General features: G+C 38.4%; 3 protein-coding genes across 5 annotated transcripts; 1 reads left to right on the top strand and 2 right to left on the bottom strand.

Annotated features, from left to right (window-relative positions):
* Window positions 1-116: 116 nt before the first annotated feature.
* Window positions 117-4752, bottom strand: LOC101291064 (heterogeneous nuclear ribonucleoprotein Q-like). 2 transcript variants are annotated; one of them, XM_004302932.1, is made up of 9 exons: window positions 3563-4752; window positions 3354-3502; window positions 3155-3271; window positions 2818-2958; window positions 2510-2683; window positions 1963-2170; window positions 1689-1870; window positions 966-1051; window positions 117-595 (listed from the first exon to the last, which is right to left on the bottom strand). In XM_004302932.1, exons 1-9 carry the CDS (start codon window positions 3777-3779, stop codon window positions 466-468), a joined length of 1404 nt encoding a protein of 467 aa, XP_004302980.1. In that variant the 5' UTR covers window positions 3780-4752; the 3' UTR covers window positions 117-465. The 2 variants fall into 2 exon arrangements, with proteins under 2 accessions (XP_004302980.1, XP_004302979.1); XM_004302931.1 differs by having other exon boundaries at window positions 3354-4752.
* A 9186-nt stretch (window positions 4753-13938) lies between these two features.
* LOC101315356 lies at window positions 13939-15530 on the bottom strand. Of its 2 annotated transcripts, XM_004302930.1 has the most exons (3): window positions 15412-15530; window positions 14725-14983; window positions 13939-14258 (listed from the first exon to the last, which is right to left on the bottom strand). In XM_004302930.1, the coding sequence occupies exons 2-3, from the start codon at window positions 14978-14980 to the stop codon at window positions 14194-14196; spliced, it is 321 nt and encodes a 106-aa protein (XP_004302978.1). In that variant the 5' UTR covers window positions 14981-14983; window positions 15412-15530; the 3' UTR covers window positions 13939-14193. The 2 variants fall into 2 exon arrangements, with proteins under 2 accessions (XP_004302978.1, XP_004302977.1); XM_004302929.1 differs by lacking the exon at window positions 15412-15530 and having other exon boundaries at window positions 14725-15212.
* Window positions 15531-18534: 3004 nt separating this feature from the next.
* Window positions 18535-20379, top strand: LOC101308992. Its single transcript, XM_004305283.1, has 3 exons — window positions 18535-19542; window positions 19622-19861; window positions 20059-20379. The coding sequence occupies exons 1-3, from the start codon at window positions 18535-18537 to the stop codon at window positions 20377-20379; spliced, it is 1569 nt and encodes a 522-aa protein (XP_004305331.1).
* Window positions 20380-20734: the final 355 nt, after the last annotated feature.

Below are 20734 nucleotides of genomic sequence, written 5' to 3'. Positions count from 1 at the left end.
TGTAAGTTTCTGGGTGGCATAAACCATCAAAGGATGAAATACCAAAAAAAAAAAAACATATATTACAATGCTATTTAAGGTGATTAGAATGCAGTGAAAAAGCAAGGAACTGTGCTGCGATAATAATGATCTAAATTACTGAAATTTTATAAGATTAATTATTTTCACCGTAATGATTATACTGCTTAACCCTCGACTGAACTTAAATCCGACCCTTCTCAAGCAAAGTGTTGACATGATTTAAATCAGCCATCAATCCATCAATTCCACAGTAAGACTAAGCTTAATTTAGTTTAGGCAAATTACAAGGGGATCAGTTCCTAGCAATATTCTTTTACAGAACTGGCTACATTTGAACTACACAGCTCCACATGCCTACATAGCTCCCAGGCCCCAAATTAATAATAGTTTAGTCCAGACGCTGTCCCTTCTCCCTTCTCGTTCCCAGCAAGAAACAAGACTTCGTTAATATGGGTTGTATCGATTACGGCCACGGTTGCTATCATTGCTGCGCCTTCCACCACTTGAGGTGCCACCACTTCTTCCACCTCGGGGCTGCGGTGGAGGGGCATGTGGTTGTAATCCAGGCTGCTGCCTAGAGAAAACAAAAAACAAAAAACAAATTGCAGGTCAACTTCAGTTCCAGAGTAAACTTTTATGGAAGGACTGCAGGTTGATCTAACAATTCACGACTTCAAAATGACAGGAAACTATAAATCTCAGTGGAATGAAGGAACAAGTAGCTTTTGAACAGGGTATAACATGGTTGTTTAATGAGCAATAAATAATGGACTAACAGAAAACCACTTCTTCTGTCAGGGAACATTATAATGCTACAGGACACGTCCACTTCCAAGATATGGAAACCACTTCTTCCATCAGGCAACATTATAGTGCTCCAGGACATGTCTACTCACAAGATATCCAAAATATGCATAAGAAAAATTGCAAGATATAATACTTACAAGACATATCCAATTCTTCCATCCGGCAAAAGCATAGGCATCATGGCCATACCAGCAGGTGTAGGTCCCCTCCCATAGATCAGTGGCTGCAAGCAATTGGCATCCATATCAGCAACAATATTAAGATTAAAAGTTCCCTACAAGTAGCTCGTAGAGTTAAATAAACCATTTTGTTATTCACATCTTTCAAGTTTACCATACTGGAAAATGGAGATACATGTATTTGTGTCATTGAATCTTTTCTTCATGTGATTACTTCCATTTTATAGTATAAATCAAATGCAGTTTCATCAGACAAACAGCTTCAACAAAATGCAGTTCTTTTCCTGTCTGCTCATAAAATAGTTTCTATAGGATTGGTATTCTCAGCTTGGTAACTGGCACATATGCAGTAATTGAGCCTGGAAATCACCTTCAATGTTGTCCATAAGACAAAGGGAAGTGCCATGAATCCCCAAGGCCATGGACAACTCTTCAGAATGGTAATATAATCTCATTGACGGGTCCTATCAAGTTAAAAACCAGGAAACAAAATAACATATGCCAACTACTGTACTATGATTGGGTTATGTTGGGTTTGCAGGTCCTGCATGCACACAAGAAAAAAGAAACCCTGTTTGAAACAAGATGGATGGTAAGAATGGTCCCTGTTAGATTAACAGACTCTCTTACGACCTATATTTGATATTCCATGCAATGATAAAACAACAGCTTAAATCTTACTTGTGCAAATCCTGCACCACCACCATATCCAGCACCCATGGCACCAAACGGACCACCCCCTACCATGCCATAACCAATATGTGGTGGGTAGGTTGGAAATGGGGCTGACTTGTGATGATTTGATGCACCAGAAGATTTCTGATCTGCTTGTGGCTTTGCCAAAGAACACTCCAAAACTTGACCTATGAAAAAGACAAAATTAGGAATGGAGAATATACCAAAACAAAGTGATCATTTAGGATAATGAAGAGCTACAAGAGCATAAGACACTTACCACCAATTTCATATTTTTCAGTGTTCTGCAATGCCTTCATGGCACTGGCCCTGTCTGCAAAGTGCACAAAACCAAATCTGCTCTTTTCCTGTCCTGCTTTTGCAGGCGGGACAACGACCTTTGTGATCTTTCCATGATGGTCAAAAAGCGCTTTTAGATCATCCTGAGTGATGTCTTTTGGTAGATTCTTGACATACACTGCCTTAACCTGTACCAATCAAAATTGACTAATTAACTTAACATAACGCAAACACCACAATACACTGGAAAACAAGTTGACTGGCCTAATAATGCTGCACAAATAAACCAGGTGGTCAATATCATGGGATGGAGTACTCAGACCCAAGTTTAATTCAGAAACAGTAATCTATGACCAAGTAATACTCATATACAGTCATCAACACCTGCCACTTGTGTGATAAAACGTAAAGCAGAAAGGGGCGGAAGGGTGTAGATTATACTTTCTTTTTTTCTTTTTTTTATCCCTAACACAATAAGTATGTTAACAAGAAAAGTGAAGAATAGAGCCAGAACTATATTTGCAAACCTGAGAGGAAGCAGAGGATTCTGCATTCTTGGGATCCGCCCAACTCACAGTTGGGGCATTGGTATCAAGCTTGAACTTTGAGGTTGACATCTTTTGTCTAGAGTAGTCTGCACATGCATGATTATAATACTCGATGAAAGCAAATCCACGGTTCCGACTGGAGTTCTGTGGTTCCTGTATCAAGACAATGCAACCAACAACCAGATTAATACAATGATAACAAAACTATATATTTACAAATGGTATGCAACAGAGGTTATAAAATGAAATAATGGATAATAACATGTAAACCCAATTAAAAACTATACCTTCAACAGTTCCACAGTGATAACTCCTGGCCCTATATCTGTCACAGCCTTTTTCATATCTTCCTCTCCCCAATGTCTGGGAACATTTCCGATGAACAGACGATGCTTGGCTTGCGATGTTGAACACTTGATCTTTTTTCCCTGGAAACCAATGAAAAGTTACTACAAGGATAACCACAGCTTTTCAGAAATCTAGGGTAAACATAAAGAAGGATTCGAGCAATAAATCTAAGAGGCAAAGCATAAACAAAAGTGGATGTATATCAACCGAACATAAACCACAATTCATGTAGTAGCAAATATTGGGGGAAGATAATTGACCAGAAGTTGAGATTACCTTTAATTGAGAGTTATTCAGTTCCTCTATTGCCTTAGAAGCTAGTTCCTTGTTTTTGAAGGTTATAAAAGCATAACCTTTAGCCTCACCCGAATCTTTTCCCTTCATTATTCTAACCTGTTAACAGCAAATATAGATATGAACAGGCTAAAAATGATAGATGCAGACAGGAAGCCTTACATTAAACAACGGAAGTTACCTCAGTCACTTCTCCAATAGATTCACAAAAGCCCCTTAAATCCTCTTCAGATGCATCATGAGGAATACCGCCAAGATATACCTCTGATCCATGCTGAGGGAGTACAAGAAGCTCCGCATGTTTCTTTTTATCCTCTTCATCTTCTGTGTCTGCAAGTTTCATCTCTTCATCACCATCTGCGCTTTTTTTCCCATTAGATTCTATATCACCTCCCTTTTTTTCTTCCTCTTCCTCCTCTTCTGGATCTTCATCTTCCTCTTCCTCTTCCTCTTCTTCCACCTCCTCCTCTACCTCTACTTCTTCATACTCAACCTCTTCTTCTATTGTTTCATCCTGATCGTTATCTCCATCAAAGTCCACCCGCTCCTCAGATTCTACGGGCCTTTCAGGTGCATCTCCGGTAGCATTTTCCCTTGTTTTCGGCATCTTATATATCTAGAAAAACAAGCTTGCAGGACAACTGTGAAGAAACCACAGTAGCCAGAAGCATTGAAAGAAGAAAGAATACAGATAGGGAAAGGCGGAAACATGAGAGGCCAAACGAGGTTGTAGAGAAAGAATTTCGAATGAATCTGTGCCATGAGGTATGATGGATTCAAGGGCTTGCAAAGTCAATGATTTTCAAACATGGGGTCATCATATTGTAAAAATTTGTAACAGAGACAGGCAAGAGAAGATTTCAGCATGATTTATCAAGAGGGTGATGATGATGCCAAGCAGGCCAAATAAACATGACACAGAGTTCCTCGAATATTTAGATACTGAAACAGTATATGGATGGTGTACTCGTTTAACTATCTATCTGGGAGAATTTCATTCACAAAAGAGAACCAAAACAAAAGCAAAAAACACACGAATAAGAACCCAAACAACATATAGTCCAAATCATAGAAATAAACATATTGCATAACACAGCTAATCAATGTACCAATTTTCAATCCCGAGAAACAAACAGCTGTGAAAAACAGTAATACCTAGCAGCATTGAAATGATTATAAAATCCAGACCTCCCTTGCTCAAAAATTGGGTTACTTGGAATGAGGGTAAAATCCCATCCACCCAAATTAACCAACTAAACCCCTCAAGCTCTACAGTTTTAGAATAAAAACCCAGAATTCTCCATGTAACAAACCCAAAAACGGCCCAAAGTTTTCTAATTTTCATAACCTAGAACCCATTAAACATCCCATTCCTGTGAAATTCACTCTTTCAATCTTTTTACCCTTCAATAATTTGAAATTAGAAATTGCAATTGGGAAGCTCTACCCAGAAAGATTACATTTTAGTGTCAAAAATCCAAATTAAGGAAATTGGGGGAGGGAAAGAATGGAATTTGAAGGAAGGAAAATGTGAAAAGGTGGAGAGAGAGAGAGAGAGAGAGAGAGAGAGAGAGAGAGTAGAGAGAGAGAGAGAGAGNAGAGAGAGAGAGAGAGTAGTACCTAAGCTGGTGCTGGGAAAATTAGTTGAAACTTGGAAACCCTAAATCGGCTGCTCCAACTAGTCTGAGTCTGAGTCTGAGAGAAACCCAATTACGAAAAATAATCGCTTTCTGAGTTTTGGGGTGTCGTCGTCTTGCGTTTTTCTCGGACAAGTAAACCAAGTTGCCAAAGGCCTAGACTCTAGTTTATTTTATTTTCTTATTAAGCACTAAAAACAATTACGAGAATCTAATTCCAAATTGGATAAATTATTTAAAATATTAATCCTAGTAGAAAAGGAAATTTAATTATGAAAATATATTTTGGTCAAGTGTAATAGATGAAAGTGGAAAAAAGATAATGGGATAAGATATTTGTTCATTACTGAGCAATATTATCCTCTCTTTGAGAGATCTTGTTGAACAAGACAACAACTTTAAGTGATTTGAACACATCAAAAAGGGCGGTCAATTTCCTAATTGATGTCATTGCAAACGCAGGACAACATTCACAAGTTATACAAGCCTGGCCGAATGATTTGCATCTTTCTTAGGGCTAGGCACGGCCCAGACCGGTAGACTATTTACTAGGATTGGGACCAGACCGGATGTATCAGAACCGGACCGGGTTTTACTGTTATCAGATGAGGGACCGGCTAAAACCCAGACCGTCTCGGGCCGGGCAGGGCCGGACATACCGGTTTTTTGAGCATCTCGACGTGAAGCAAGTGCCCACCTCCTCGTGCAACTCGACGTGAAGCAAGTCGATCTAGCTATCCCAAAAGAAAATGAAAGGCGCACAATTACAGTGAACCGATCAAGCTCCACCTCTTCAGATCTTCCCAAGGATTTGACTGATCCAATGCTCTCCACCACCTCTAGGCACCTCTCTGAAACTCCTCCAAACTCAAAAACCGCCTTCGGCAAGTCAAATTGTAGCTGATCAAATACGGCCTGGCAAATCAACAAACAATTGGTAAGCATCAATTTAGGGTTCAGAGAATTAAAAAACGTGACGAATTAGATGAAATTGAACCGAGGGTCTGATTGAGAAGAGATGAAATGGTGAACTTGCGTGAGGGTTTTGAAGGCGATGGCTTCCGAATCTTGGTTTTCCGGGTCTGATTGAGCGGAGATTGAAGCAAGGAAGTCGATGAGGTCCGAGACTGAGCTCTCTAGTTGATGGCGAGGTAGAGACGAGTCAGGCGACAACGTAGAGAGGCGACGGCGAGTAGAAAGCGGCGACGTAGAGAGGCAGATTGGGCTGACTGGCAAAGGCAAATTGTGGTTGAGGTCAAGTATTTAGGATTAGGATTAGTATTTAGTCTTTAGGGTTCTGATTATATGTGGTTGAGTCTATATTAGTAGTGTAGGATCACTACAATTATCCAATAATTATATTACAATGTGTATGTCGAGCTTTCAGGCCAAAATGTTTGTGAAAATTAGGGCCCGGGACCGGCTAGGGTATAGTTGGGCCCGACCCAAAATGGTAGAAATTAGACGAGGGCCCGTGAAAAAGCCCGGCTTGGCCCTGTCAGGCCCATCGGTCCAGATTGGTCTTTTTTTCTATTTCGGGTTTTATGCTCACCCTTAATCTTTCTAGCTCTAATGAGTTCAATTTGGACTGGCAAAGCCATGGTCATACGAGAGGTACACTCTTTTATTTGTATATATATTTTTTTGATCAAATGCAAAATAATGTGCTACACTCTTTTATTTATATTATCAAAAACAAAAAGACATACTAATATAGAAAGATGAAAGTAAAAAGATTTTGACGGAGATGTGAAATGAGATTGTGGGCTAATTTCATAAGAAGATTCTGAACATGGGTAATCCTAATTTTTATCTCAAGGTTTATATCATTCCAACTACTGTTTCAACCAACCAAAGGTATCAGGCAAGGAGATCCCCTCTTCGCTTATATTTTAATTCTTGCAATGGGGCCTTTAATCTGGCAACTCAATTTACTGGCTTCTAATTATAAAGCTCAGGTTGGGCTTTTGTCTTCCTCCTAAGGTGATAGATTTTCAAATTTAATGTTTGCTGATGATTGTCTCATATTTGGAAAAGCGACTAAAAAAGCTGCTAGGAATATTGCTAAAATTCTTGATAAGTTTTCCTCAGTTTCAGGGCAAAAGATAAATTTTCATTAGTCTTCTCTTTATTTCTCTCCTAACACACATGCTAATCTTAGGTTGGAGATTGTTAATTTTTTGTTATACAACAAAAGTGTACAATAGCTAAATATTTGGGAACACATAATGTCATCTTTTGGAATGACCCAGTCAATGCAAAAGAGCTGCTCTTGAGAATCTCTAAGAAGCTAGCTGGTTGGAAGAAAGTAACTTTGTCAAGAGCAGGGAGATTAACACTCATCAAGTCTAACCTCTCTGGTATGCCTAACCATGTGATATCTTATTTTAAATGTTCTTCAAAAATTACAAAAACCATTGATAAACAGGCAAAATACTTTTTCTGGGGTTCTGATACCAGATGCCCCCCAGTTAGTTGGAGTCAAGTTTGTACTCCAAAAAATGTGGGGGGACTGGGTGTTAGCTAGGCCCTCAGCTTTCTTCAATAATGTTACAGTTGCTAAATTAGCTTGGAAAATTATGAATGATGAGAACGATTGGTGGTCTCAGATTATGAGGAAAAAGTATCTTAAACATGCCTCTTTCTTCAATGCTAAGAAAAAGCAATCTTGCTCCTTAGCCTGGAAAGGCATCCTTGATGCAAGGGAGCTAATCCTTAAAGGCATAAGATGGATTGTAGGAGATGGAAAGAACTTTTAAGTTCTTGACCTTTAACTGGGTTTGTGAGATACCTTTAATTCTTCTTATTCTTGATGACAAAAGAAATACTATTAACATTGATGACTCGGTTGCGGTTTATATTTCAAATAAAGCCTGGAATGTACCTAAGCTTTTTTTTTTTAAACAAGGACGTTAGAATTTTATTGAGATAGATTAAGAACTACAAGAAGAGGCTAAAAGCCCCTGCAAATCAGTTGGAGGAGAGCCAGCCCAACAGACCGAATTAGCACTGCGAAGTGCCAATTTAGCTAACTTATGAGCAACCAAATTAGACTCCCTAAAAACATGAGAAAAGAAAGAAGAATTTAACTCAGCAAGAGCATGCTGAGTATCTGCTACAATTACACCAAACCCAGAATCATCTTCTTCTTGATGTTTTGTAGCTTGCACCAGTTTCAGACAATCAGATTCAAAGACCACTGGGAAGAGATGCAACTCTTTAGCAAGTTCACAAGCCATACAACCTGCCATAGCCTCTACAATCTCTGGCGAGTTCACATGAGCAATACAACAATACTTACCACCCACAACCAGGGATTGCTCATCCCTAACTACCACTCCAATACCTCCACAGTTAGTAGTACTATCAAAGGCTCCATCAAAATTTGCTTTCAGCCAACCATTAGGTGGCGGCACCCATGTCCTGAATTGTCTCTTCCCACCTACCTTTTTTAATAAGCAAGATCGAATTAAGGTATCATAGGAACGAACCTGATAGAAGACCTGAGAACCGGTACGACTCATCCCCTACTAGACACGCAAATTACGTTCTTTCCAGACTGACCATAGGATAATGAGCAGTAAAGCAAATTATGTCCTACTAAGAAACTCCAGGCAAGTATTGAACCAATCAAACATGGACATAGGCTGTGTAATACACTAAACAACTCTCCTTAACTTCGGAAACATTTTAATCAAATCTTTCGTGAAACAACAATCACGACTAATATGTTCAATAGTTTCATCCTCCGCATTGCACAATAAGCAACCACTATTAAACAATACCTGTTTCGATCTTAAAGCTGATATAGTAGGAAGAATGGAAGAAGCTACTCTCCAGATATGGACTTTAATCTTACCCGGAATGTTGGAAAACCACACACTCTTCCAAACATGAGTAGTTGGATTATTAGAAGAACCCGAAGGAGAATCATGTAGAAGCTGCTTGGCAAGTTGATAAGCCGATCGGGTAGAGAACCTCCCTTTCGGATCATAATGCCATATCAGTTTATCTTGTAGCAAACGACGACTAAGAGGCATAGCTAGAATAAGGTCCACATCAACTTGTTCAAAGTGGTCCTCAATAAGATGGGCATTCCATGTTCTTTCAACAGTAATAAAATCACTAACCTTGTTACAAATAACATTGCGTCGACTCAGAGGTCTGAAATCCCTGGGTCTTGGTATCCAAGGATCATCCCACGCATGCACTAAACTCTCGTCACCAATCTGCCACCTTGTTCCATTTACCAACAATTCCCGAGCTTCAAAAATACCTTTCCAACATGCCGAAGGAGATTGAGGAGTAGGAGCTGTCCAAAAGGAGTTATTTGGAAAGTACCTAGCCTTATACAAGCGGCCAATAAGAGAAGTAGGATTTTTGACCAGACGCCAACCCTGCTTAGCTAACAAAGCCAAATTGTGAGCATATAAGTCTCGGAACCCCATACCGCCCTCTTCCTTAGGTCGGCACAATTTCTCCCAAGACATCCAATGAATCTTCTTATTCTTAGCATTACTACCCCACCAAAACTTCGCACACATTTGATGCAATGAAGTACAGAAAGATTTCGGTAACAGGAAACAACTCATAGAATAAGCTGGAAGGGCCTGAGCTACTACTCGGATCAAAATATCCATACCAGATCCACTAAGGAGTTTCCCTTGCCATCCTTCAATCTTTTTACTCAACTGGTCTTTAATATACGCAAATGTCTCTATTCTGTTACGCCCTACAACAGTAGGAAGGCCCAGGTACCTGTCATGCTTGTCAACCATCCTCACAGATAAAACATCAGCAAGAGATTGTCGAATATCATCAGGAACAACCTTACTAAAAACAATATTACTTTTAGAAAAGTTGACATGTTGACCCGACACAGCCTCATAATCTTCCAGCACTGATTTGATTACCATGCATTCCTCCATTGTAGCCTTACCAAATAGTAAACTGTCATCAACGAAAAGAAGGTGACTAATCACCAGGGCACCTTGACAAATCGACACACCATATAGGGAACTTTCTGCCACTCTCTTCTCCAACAAAGTCGAAAGGACCTCAGCACATAGCAAGAACAAGTATGATGAAAGAGGATCAGCCTGCCTCAGACCTCGAGAGGGTTTTAAAGAACCACATAGTTTACCATTAATGAGAAAAGAGTATCTGACCGTCGACACACACTGCATAATTAAACCCACCCATCTTGGATCAAAACCAAGACGCACCAAGACGGCCTCCAAAAAACCCCAATCCATCCGATCATACGCATATCCAACTTTAAAGACATTACCCCCTCCGACTTATCAGAATTGATAAAATGTGAGACCTCATTAGCTATAAGAGAGTTATCTGTGATCAACCTTCTTGGAATAAAAACACTCTGAAAAGGAGAAATAATAGATGACAAGTGTTTCTTCAATCGATTAGCAATCACCTTGCTACAAATCTTGTAAAGCACATTGCATAACGCAATTGGCCTTAAATCTGAAACTTGAGTTGGGTTTGGCACCTTCGAGATTAAACACACATGTGTGTAGTTAACATCCTTCAACAACAGACCCGATTGGAGAAAACTCCTCACTGCAGTACAATATCAACACCAATAGTATCCCAATATTTTTGAAAAAATTTAGGCAGCATACCATCAGGGCACGGAGATTTGGTCGGATACATCTGGAAAAGTGCCGCCCTTATTTCCACATTCGAATATGCCACACAAAGATCTTCATTCATCTCCATAGAAACCCTCGGCTGTAATAGATTCACAACAGACTGCATATGCTCCACATCAATCGGTTCAGAATGAAACATTGAGTTGAAATAGCTTAGAATCACCTGCTCCATACCACTCTCAGCAGGTTGCCAAATACCATTCGTGTCAAAAAGACCAGTGAGGTGATTTTTAGCTCTTCTATTAGAAGCCTGACGATGAAAGAATTTTGTATTCTTATCACCCTCAGTGAGCCATGTAATCTTGGACCTTTGCTTCCAATACAAATGTTCAGCTTCCAACAAACCTTCCAATTTCATTAACAATGCAGCATGTTCCTCTAGATTGTTGGAAGACAAAGGTAGAGACATCAATTGCTGTAATCGACCACGAATTTGCTCTACTTCCTTTCTCCTACTCCCAAAAGTTACCCTTTGCCAATAATTTAAAGTCATTCTGGTATTCACTATTTTCGATATAGTTTGATACATAGGAACACCCAAAACGCCTTGCGCCTAGCCTACAGCCACCACATCCTTGCAGCCTTCATGTTTAGTCCAAAACGATTCAAAGTAGAAATGAGAAGGACGTCGGATACACTGTAGCGGAGTAGCATCGAACACTCCCAAAAGAAGAGGTACGTGATCACCATGAATTGGAGGAAGATTTAGAACCCGAGAAGCCGAAAAAAGATCCAACCATGCAGGAGACGCCACTGCTCGATCTAGTCGACATCGCACCTCTCCCCCTTTCCAAGTATATGGAGCACCAAAGCAACCTAAATCCAACAGTTCTGCCGAATCCAAAGCCTCCTGAAACTTCCACATTTGCTCAAGATTGCGAGGAAGCCCCCCATCATTCTCCCCCCAAATTCAGAATCTCGTTGAAATCACCTATTACCACCCAAGGAAGCGAAGACGCCTCATACAAGTCTTGAAGGAGCGACCACAAGAGGTGTCTGTCTGATGCAGAAGGTTCACCATAGAAACCAGTAAGCCGTCATGCTATTCGCGATCCATCAGTAGCAAAAACCTTGACATCAACATGAGCTTTAGATTTAGACAGGAGACGGAATGTACCTAAGCTTTTGCAGGTATTAGATCAAGATATTGTCAAGCAAATTACAGGTATTCTTTTACCTGTAACAGACCAACATGATGAGTATATTTGGTGCCCCTCAGCAAATGGTAAGTTCTTTATTAAATCTGCAACATGGTTGCAATATGATAATTTGGAAAAGCATCATCAAATTGATCTTATCAATAAGATTTGGAAACTTAACATTGCACCTAAAACAAAAAAAATTTGGCTAGCTCTTGATTAGAGGGAGGTTAAAAAATTAGAGATAGACTCTCAAGATTTGGTCTTATTGATGATAATAGTTGCCCACTTTGTGACAATGACAATGAAACTGCTGATCATTTGTTTGGTTACTACCACTGAGGTTTAGAGGCTTGCAAGAGTCTCTAGCCTCATTCACTAATAGGAAGGTTACTTGAAGGACTTTAGAGAAATGTTCATTAATCAACCTTATGATAAAAATCTTTTTGGAAAAGTTCTTATTCTTTATTGGCAGATCTGGAAAGCAAGAAATGACACTGTCTTTAAAGATATAATAGTCACAACCTCAAAAGTTGTGGCAACTGTTGCTAGTTACCAAAATGAAGTCTTGCTCACTGATGATATTGTTGAGGAGGGAAATCAACCAAACCACTCCTACCACCATAAAGTGGTCTCCTCCTCTCAATCCACACATCAAGATCAATTTTGATGGCTCAGTTCAAGGGAATTTAGCTGCAGGAGGATATGTCTTCAGGAACCATGAAGGCAATGTTATTCTTTCTGGAGCTAAAAGATTGGGAAAAACAACTATACCAACTGCTGAAGCTGTGACGCTAAGAGATAGTTTAATCAAAGCAAAGGAACAAGGTTACCAGTATATCCAAGTGGAAGGTATTAATGTGAATATATCTTCTGCACAAATCAAGCCCGATTTGAATCACTCAGTATCTTCCTAATTTGATTGTAGAATCATCAGTCTATATTTGTATTGTTATTTCCTAAAATATCAACACTAGGATCTGTATATATGCAGAGGTTGTAAACTCTTTTGATCAATGAAATTCAGTTTCTACATGGTATCAGAGCAGTGAGGGGAGGTTCTAAGCACATAGAATTCGACTATCACTTTGTTCGTGAGAAAGTTGCACTTGGCAGTCACCGTGTCTGTTACATACCATCTGTTGACCAACCAACTGATCTACTGACAAAGTCCCTCCACAAACACCGCCATACTACCCTGTGTCTCAACCTTGTCCATCCAAGGCCGTCCAGTTTGCGGGTGGATATTAATGTGAATATGTCTTCTGCACAAATCAAGCTTGATTTGAATCACTCAGTATCTTCCTAATTTGATTGTAGAATCATCAGTCTATATTTGTATTGATTACTTTGCAATCACTTTAGTTATTTCCTAAAATATCAACACTAGGATCTGTATATATGCAGGTTGTAAACTCTTTTGATCAATGAAATTCAGTTTCTACAGAAGGCGACTCAAAACTAGTAATAGAAGTTGTTAATGGGAGAATTAGCACCCCTTGGAGAATGCTCAAGATCATTCAAGATGTCAAAAACATTGCAAGATCCTTCTCTTCTATTTCTTTCAACCATGTGTATAAAGAAGCCAACTTTATGGCAGATGCTGATGCCTTAGCTCATGAAGGACACCAGCTTCCAGATGGTCATATATGGAGTAATAGAATTCATAGCTCGGCTGCTCGGCTACTAGAGCTTTGCTCTTTGATAATGTAATCTCGGGTTGTCCGAAAGGTTTCTCTTTGTAATTTTCTTTTCATATCAAAAAAAAAAAAAAAAAAAAAACCTAAACTGTTTTTACTGGCTTACTGGCTTAAGTAGTGAGTTTTCAGGTACTGGAGAGTGGCTTGGCTACTAATTGAGACTGTCTAGTTCTTGCTGGAGTAACTCTAATTTTTGTTAACGTGCCCACTGCCCAGTCCAAGATGCATCTGAGTGTTGACGAGAAATGAATTCTTGTTTAGAAAATCGATAGTTGACACAAAAGGATGGCATCAGATCAAGATCCTTTTGAGTGCCCCTGAGGTTAGAAGTACCATGGACTATTTCCCACCAAAGTTGTGTAACAGATTCATGTATGTAGTGAGTAGCGACAAAAGACACATCTAAATGACACTACCTGTGGGTTCATTTGGACAACAGGAATTGCCGTTGACTACAAGTTCAACATCTAATACACTTAACCCATCCAGCTACTAATCAGTTCGTAAATTAGGCACTTGGCGATTCATGGCATCACATCCAATGAAGCCAGTATAATTTTCAAAGGGTAAAGCTGCTTAAAATCTGCAAAACATGGAAGCCCCCTCAATAAGGCAGATGATGTCCTGAATGACTAGTAAATACTAAATAGAAGGCAGCAGGTTCATTCACAAAAGATCAAATATTCCAGACTTGTGCCTATGTCTTATAACTAGACCATAATCACTACACTTCTCTAAAACTCAACAACTTGCCAAAAGACAGTATTAAAGCTACACGACTGACTACATTACTCATTATCCCCCCCCCCCCCCTGTTCTGAATTTGATGCGGTTGTCACTTGTAGCACTACTACAACAAAAGACTGTTGTCGCTCAGATGAACAAGTGCTTAAAATCTCCATTTGCAAGCAGGCAAAGCTGGTTGTAAGCATGTGTGTCTGCAACAGGTTAAGAAAAATGGATGTTTATCAGACCCAGCACAAGATTATGTAAGAAGGTCAAATGATCACGCTTTAATAGCCTAAAAGAATTTATCACCAATAAGCACTAGCCCACAATACAACATGCTGAAGTGAAAGGCACAATATAAAACCATAAAAGAGTTTTCACATTTCTGCTTCTAAATGTGGTTAAAGTAACTGCAATTAGAGAGGCTGAATTTGATAAGAACTGTTTTTGGAACACTAATTACAAGGAAGTTCCATGGTGCTGTTTGAAGAACTAACATGCCCGGTGATTTGATGTGTATGTTGGTACAAGCTTAATCCTCAGTACTTTTAAACACACAAATGGAAAAACAAGAAGCTGCAGCAATTCCTTCAGAACAAGCATCACGCAGTCCAAGCATAATTGTCGACCACTATTATATAGAAATTGCAAAATGGAGGGTGGATAGATGCATACCAATTGTGTCGCCAAAGTTGTTCCATATGCTAGCTTGGATAGATTTATCACTGTCAGCAATACCTATGACCTCAACAAACTTTGTAAGAGGAGAGGGTGGGGTGCCCTTTACAATTAACTGAACACCATCAGTAGAATTGCCAATGACAGATCCAGCACCCGATTGCGCAACCTGAATCAATGCCCGAACTTGCCTTCCAACATACAACCTCAGCAGCTCTGCATTGACAAAAACGGAAGGGTTTGACGTATCCATGTCCTGCAAAAACATCTTCAATAATCATTAGCAAGGAATTCTGTCAAACCTATCAGGCTCAAGACCTGTCACATTGTGCCGAAAAACTGTTACGAAACTCAAATCCATCCTAATCTAGTGATACAAGAACCCGTTAAACATAACTACAATTTCATTAACGTTCCGATTCTTCTTATCATGTCCCTCTCCTTTACTAATTTCATTTTTGATTTAAAAACAACCTCTTATCGATAAATCCTAATTAATCAGAAACCTCTCAAATCACACCAATCGGAAAAGTTCCCTTCCAGCACATCAGCTAATTTAACTAAAATCGAACCAGAAAATCAAAAGGAAAACTGAAATCCCCATTTGGCTTGAACAAAAAGCACAAACAATCAAAAGGAAACAGTACTGTCAAGATCTGAGAAATTAGGGTTTCGAGATCTTACGCTTGATGATCGGAGGAGATCGCCGGAGAATAGAGCTTGAGTTCGGACGGCTGAGCGATGGAGAGCGCGGCAAAAGATGAAGAATCTGAGGGTTTCTCAACTCTGTGACTGCCGAGGGCTTTTATCTCAGAGACGCGAGTGTTTGACACGCGCCCACCTGACGCATATTAAAGTGGTTTAATTTTTTACGGAAGCGGCAAAATTAAGCGCCAAACATTAGGATATGATTCCCTGTATCGCGATTAAGTTGAGCTCGTTTGTCATGGTCCATTGTCGTCTACACCCACTACACATGATTGATGATTTGATTCGGTGCATCACAGTACATCTTCTTAATTTGGGGCGTAATATAATGGTGTATGTACTATGTCCTCTACGGTTTTATTAATTATTTAAGAATGATTTCATTATTGGTATAACTGTATAAGTTTAACTCCTTTACCTATTTTCTCTTTTTTACAAGTGAACTCATTCAACCTCATGTCCATATTCAACCGCATATTGTAGAATGGTCATGAATTAAACACGTGAGTCATACAAATGAAATAATGCCAGCTGTCTGCAATCGTGATATTTACCTTTTCATCATTGTTTTTAACACCAATCTCATCATTGCCTTTTAAGCTCTTTAACCCTAATTTATAAATGCCAGGATCTCGCCGATTTCATCTCCCTAACTTACAAAATTCAGTCTCTAGAAAGTAGCCGCAAGTCCAATTGGGATCGGAGACTCCTCTCACTGACTGTTGTTGTCATCAAGAACTGTTATTAGAGAGTTGATACTCGAAACAGATTACAGGGAAATCCAATTTAGGTACCTCCATTTGTTTATGAACAACAATTTTTTTCATTTGTAATTGTTAAATAGTTTTTTGATTCCGACCATTCTACTTATCATAGAATGGTCATGAATTGAACACATGAGTCATACAATGAGATAATTCTAGTTGTCTATAATTGTGATATTTACCTTTTTGTCATTGTTTTTACCGTCAATTTCATCCATCCGATTTTAAGCTCTTTATATAAACCCTAATTTATAAATGGCAGGATCTGAACACTGATTTCATCTCCCTAACTTACAAAATTCACTATCTTGCAAGTCAAATTGAGATCGGAGACTCCTCTCACAGACTGTTGTTGCCATCAAGACTAGTTACTAAAGGGTTGATACTTGAAGCACAAAGCAAGGAAAATTCAATTTAGGTACTTCTATTTGTTTCTTAACCACAACTTTTTCATTTATAATTGTTAAATAGTTTCTTGATTCCGATTTTATTGATCAATTCAATCTCTTTAGCCCATATTTACAAACTCAAATTGTCTGTCTGATTTCGTTGACCCAATTCAATCTCTTTTGCCATGCTTTACAAGCTCCATTGTTTTGCTTATTTCATTTACCTAATTTACAAAAATCAATGGGTAAAATATTGTATAGTCCTTGTGGTTTAAAGTCGACATCTGTTTAGTCCTTATGGTTGTATTTTAATCTGAATAGTCCTTAAAGTTACGATTTTTTTATCTAAATAGTCCTTATGGTTTTATTTTAATCTGAATAGTCCTTAAAGTCATGATTTTTATTTCATCCAAATAGTCATTCTGACAATTTTCTCAGTTAAAGGCCATAAGGACTATTTGGATGAAAAATCATGACTTTAAGGACTATTCAGATTAAAATAAAACCACAAGGACTAAACAGATGTCAACTTCAAACCACAAGGACTAAACAAATTTCAATTCAAAATCAATCTATGGCAAGACATACTTAAGTTAAATTAGAGACTCTTTGTTCATTGTAGGCTCATTGAGGCTCAAGTTGAACACCGAGCCCAGAGCATCAAAGCCCAATTTAAGTAGTGTGCGTCTATTGTCACCTCACAAACCATTTTGCTGATCCCATGTTCTCTTCACACCCCATTTATATATTTTTAATTATAAGTCTACTTTATTCACCCATTTACAATACATAAAATATTATTTTCTCATTTTTGCTTTGTTCACACTAAATTCTTTTGTCACCCTACATATATTTTTTTTTAATTTGAGATTTGCTTTGTTCACCCTACATTTGATCTCTTCTCACCCCGCCTATATATTTTTTAATTTTAAATTTATTTTATTCACCGATTTTCAAATTGAAGAAAACCATAAGATTAATATCATTTGGGTAAGTGGAATCACAAACTGAACAATAAAAATCACATTAAGATATAAATCTCAATTAAAGAACAAGAAGAAAACTGTTAAACTTAACAACTTATTGATATCCATCGATATCAAGATTCACAATGTCTGTAAACTCTACTTAGAAAAAGCTTTGAAGCCGATGAAAAAAAATAAAATCAAATATATATAAGTGAGCAACTAGACATGGAAATTTACATACAAAATCGATATGAAAAATAATGAGTAAATAGATAGACGAAGCATCAAAAAGAAAAAAATATGTATAAATAGTTCACCTCATCTTCAGTTGAATGCTAGTGTTTTTTTTATGAAGTACGTGTTTATCTAAATTTTTTTTTCTTTCTAATTTGTAACAACTTATTATCCTTTGCTATAATTTTATAGTAGGGTATATTATTCATTCAATAAATCAACAACATGCGAGAGGAGTAAAGTGGTTTATGGGGTAGCAATAGACACACCTTTTAAGTATTGTACTATATCCTTAAACAACCTCGATCAGCTCTCTTTTCTTTTTCTTATTTGTAAATAATATTTGTTTCTCGATTTAAGTTCAATTTCATTATTGATAATATAGGATCTTGAATTTGTACTATACAATTTAGTTAAAGCTGAACTTTTATAGGGAGGACTATTGTGTATGGTATTGTCTCTCTCTACCTCATTGGTGGATTGCCACCCCCAGTAAATTAAGAAAAAGGCTAGGGTGTATGAACTATGAAACGTACTATAAATTAGGTCCAAATTATCTATTGGTCCTAGTGTTTTGCATGGTTTATTATTAGGTCCAAATTATCTAACACTATTAATTTATCTTTGATTTTCTAATGAATAATATATATATATAGCGATATTAACATTAATTTTGTCTTCCTGTTCTAATCATTTCAGGCATACAACTGATCGATAACAGTAATTATTAATCAAATGAGTATCATGGAAGACAAGCATAACTTAGGGGCTACAAGTGCTCAAGCCCAAGGAGTTGTTGGATCTAACACCTTGATAGACAGATTTAGTGCTCTTCCAAACGAAGTGGTACTGCATATCATGTCATCTACAGAAGTCAAGGACTTAATTCGACTGAGATGCGTATCAAAAAAATGCAAAAAGCTTTCTCTCTCAGTGCCCTCACTAAATATTGACGGATCTTCATCCATCTACAAGAAATCCAAGTCGAAGCGGCTGAACTTGTTGAATCACTTGGATAGGTTCTTAATGCAACGTAAGGATTGCAAGATAGGACGGTTACGTATTGCTTGGTCCTTCAACGGTGCAAATACCTCGGAGGAGCAATTTCGAATAGCCACATGGATAATCACTGCAGTTAGCTGCAATATCGAATATCTTGAGCTAGTTTTCTCTATCGATAATGGCTCGACATTTGAGTTGCCATATGACCTCCTTGATTGTTCAACTTTGAAGACTCTAAAGGTGGACTTGAGCAGCAAGACTCTTAGACTTCCCGCTTTGGCTGTTCCCTCCAATCTCCAGCGCCTGCATTTGAAGGAAGTCATCATATCTGAAGAGGTTTGGAAATGGATCTCCAGCTTACATCTTACAGAATTGCGGCTTGAACATGTTAATGGGATTGGAAGCGTCACCGTTGAAATCCCGTCATTGATAAAATTCCATCTTGAATTTGTGTATTATCAAAATAGGATCTCCAAGCTTCTCATCTCAGGTGCTAAACTTGAAGACATAGATGTACGTGGGCCATTTAATGAACGTGGATTAGACTCATTGAAAATTGTTGCTTCAAATCTTAGACGTCTGAAATTGCTGGGTTATCTGATGAATCAACTATCTCTTGGGAGATTTACATTTCTAGAAAAAGCCGAGCTTTTCCTATCTCCTACAGCAGATGACAATGGAAAGCTATTTGAAGTTTTCAGCAGTGTAAGCAGGACGAAAGTTCTTCATCTCGATGAAAAGACCATAGAGGTAAAAGTATAGCAACAAAGTTTATGCTGCAGATTTTGATTGACATCCATCTTCTGATGTATAGTTTTGCATATTACAGGTATTGAGGGATGGTCCCGTGCAATTGCCATTACATGATATCAGTTGCTTTCGAGCTTATCTTGTGAGGTTGACCGACGACATTGTCCCAAATATAGCCCATCTTCTTCGTGGGATGCCTAATTTGAACACTTTGTTCATAGCAACTTCACCATCCTTGCTCTATGAACTCTTTCCTTATTATAATTGGTTTTATAGAGGAAGATTGGTCCCTTACGATGAGGTCAAAGAGAATGCTCCTGTAAGTAAACTCTCTGCCTCATCTCCCTCCCCTTTCTCTTATGAATGACATGCACATTGTTACAATCATCATGTTTAAAAGACTATATATATATAGGTCGTATTCATATGCTCTCTCTGTATATATTGTAAATGAATAATCTCTTGTTGTTCTATGTGTGTGTGTGTTAAATCAATATTTGGTTGATGCCTTTACAGGGAAGCGGGTGTAATAAAAGTTATTGGAGTTCACAAAACCTGGCTTGTATTGATCAGCTTAAGGAGGTGAGATTAGAGCTTTCCAATGGAACTAACGAATTGGACTTGGCATGCTACATACTAGAGAATGCCAAGAATTTGAAGAAAATGGTCATCATTCATACATATCACCAATCACCCGCTGTAAGGATGATCAATGCATGCAACCTGAGTTCATGTGATGCCCGAGTTCTGTTCTACAGGAGGAAAAAACCGACCCTGATGGATCTTGTTGGATACCAACATGGACACAACATTGGACCTCGTGTGTTAGCCCAATGAGAGAGTTAGCCCAGTTTGTTAAAGTCATTGTAGTTCCCTTTTGACTCTACCTGTTGCCAGCTATGAACTTATTCTTTGTACTCAGCCTATATATATTGTAAGAAGTGCAGTTGCACCTTATGAATGAAATGAGTATTATCTAGTTTATTTTCAATTTCCTTTCTTTGCACTTCGTTCCCAACATTTGGTATTAGTGCCCGGTACGATGCGAACTCCACAAAATGTGTCGCTGTCCACGCCAATGTCCGGTGCAGCAGTCGACTCACCACTCCCTTCCCCGCAAAAATCCATAACCGTACCCACCATTCTTCATCCCAATCTAACCCAGAAAACCAGTACCGAGCTTTCAAATCTA

The sequence above is a fragment of the Fragaria vesca genome, linkage group LG6, assembly GCF_000184155.1.
Source record: "Fragaria vesca subsp. vesca linkage group LG6, FraVesHawaii_1.0, whole genome shotgun sequence".
NCBI classification, from domain to species: Eukaryota; Viridiplantae; Streptophyta; class Magnoliopsida; order Rosales; family Rosaceae; genus Fragaria; species Fragaria vesca.
The sequence above is the reverse complement of the archived record's forward strand: the minus strand, read 5'-3'. Positions and strand labels throughout refer to the sequence as shown.

What these genes read in the sequence shown, in the direction of transcription:
- LOC101291064 (XM_004302931.1), bottom strand. Translation starts at nt 3,779, where the DNA reads ATGCCGAAAACAAGGGAAAATGCTACCGGAGATGCACCTGAAAGGCCC. An exon ending in CTATTGGAGAAGTGACTGAG is followed by an intron (nt 3,272 to 3,353) that starts GTAACTTCCGTT and finishes TGCTGTTAACAG; the next exon opens with GTTAGAATAATGAAGGGAAA. An exon ending in TGAATAACTCTCAATTAAAG is followed by an intron (nt 2,959 to 3,154) that starts GTAATCTCAACT and finishes ATTGGTTTCCAG; the next exon opens with GGAAAAAAGATCAAGTGTTC.
- LOC101315356 (XM_004302929.1), bottom strand. Translation starts at nt 14,995, where the DNA reads ATGTTTTTGCAGGACATGGATACGTCAAACCCTTCCGTTTTTGTCAAT. An exon ending in CAACTTTGGCGACACAATTG is followed by an intron (nt 14,259 to 14,724) that starts GTATGCATCTAT and finishes AACCTGTTGCAG; the next exon opens with ACACACATGCTTACAACCAG.
- LOC101308992 (XM_004305283.1), top strand. Translation starts at nt 18,535, where the DNA reads ATGGAAGACAAGCATAACTTAGGGGCTACAAGTGCTCAAGCCCAAGGA. An exon ending in TCGATGAAAAGACCATAGAG is followed by an intron (nt 19,543 to 19,621) that starts GTAAAAGTATAG and finishes TGCATATTACAG; the next exon opens with GTATTGAGGGATGGTCCCGT. An exon ending in AGGTCAAAGAGAATGCTCCT is followed by an intron (nt 19,862 to 20,058) that starts GTAAGTAAACTC and finishes ATGCCTTTACAG; the next exon opens with GGAAGCGGGTGTAATAAAAG.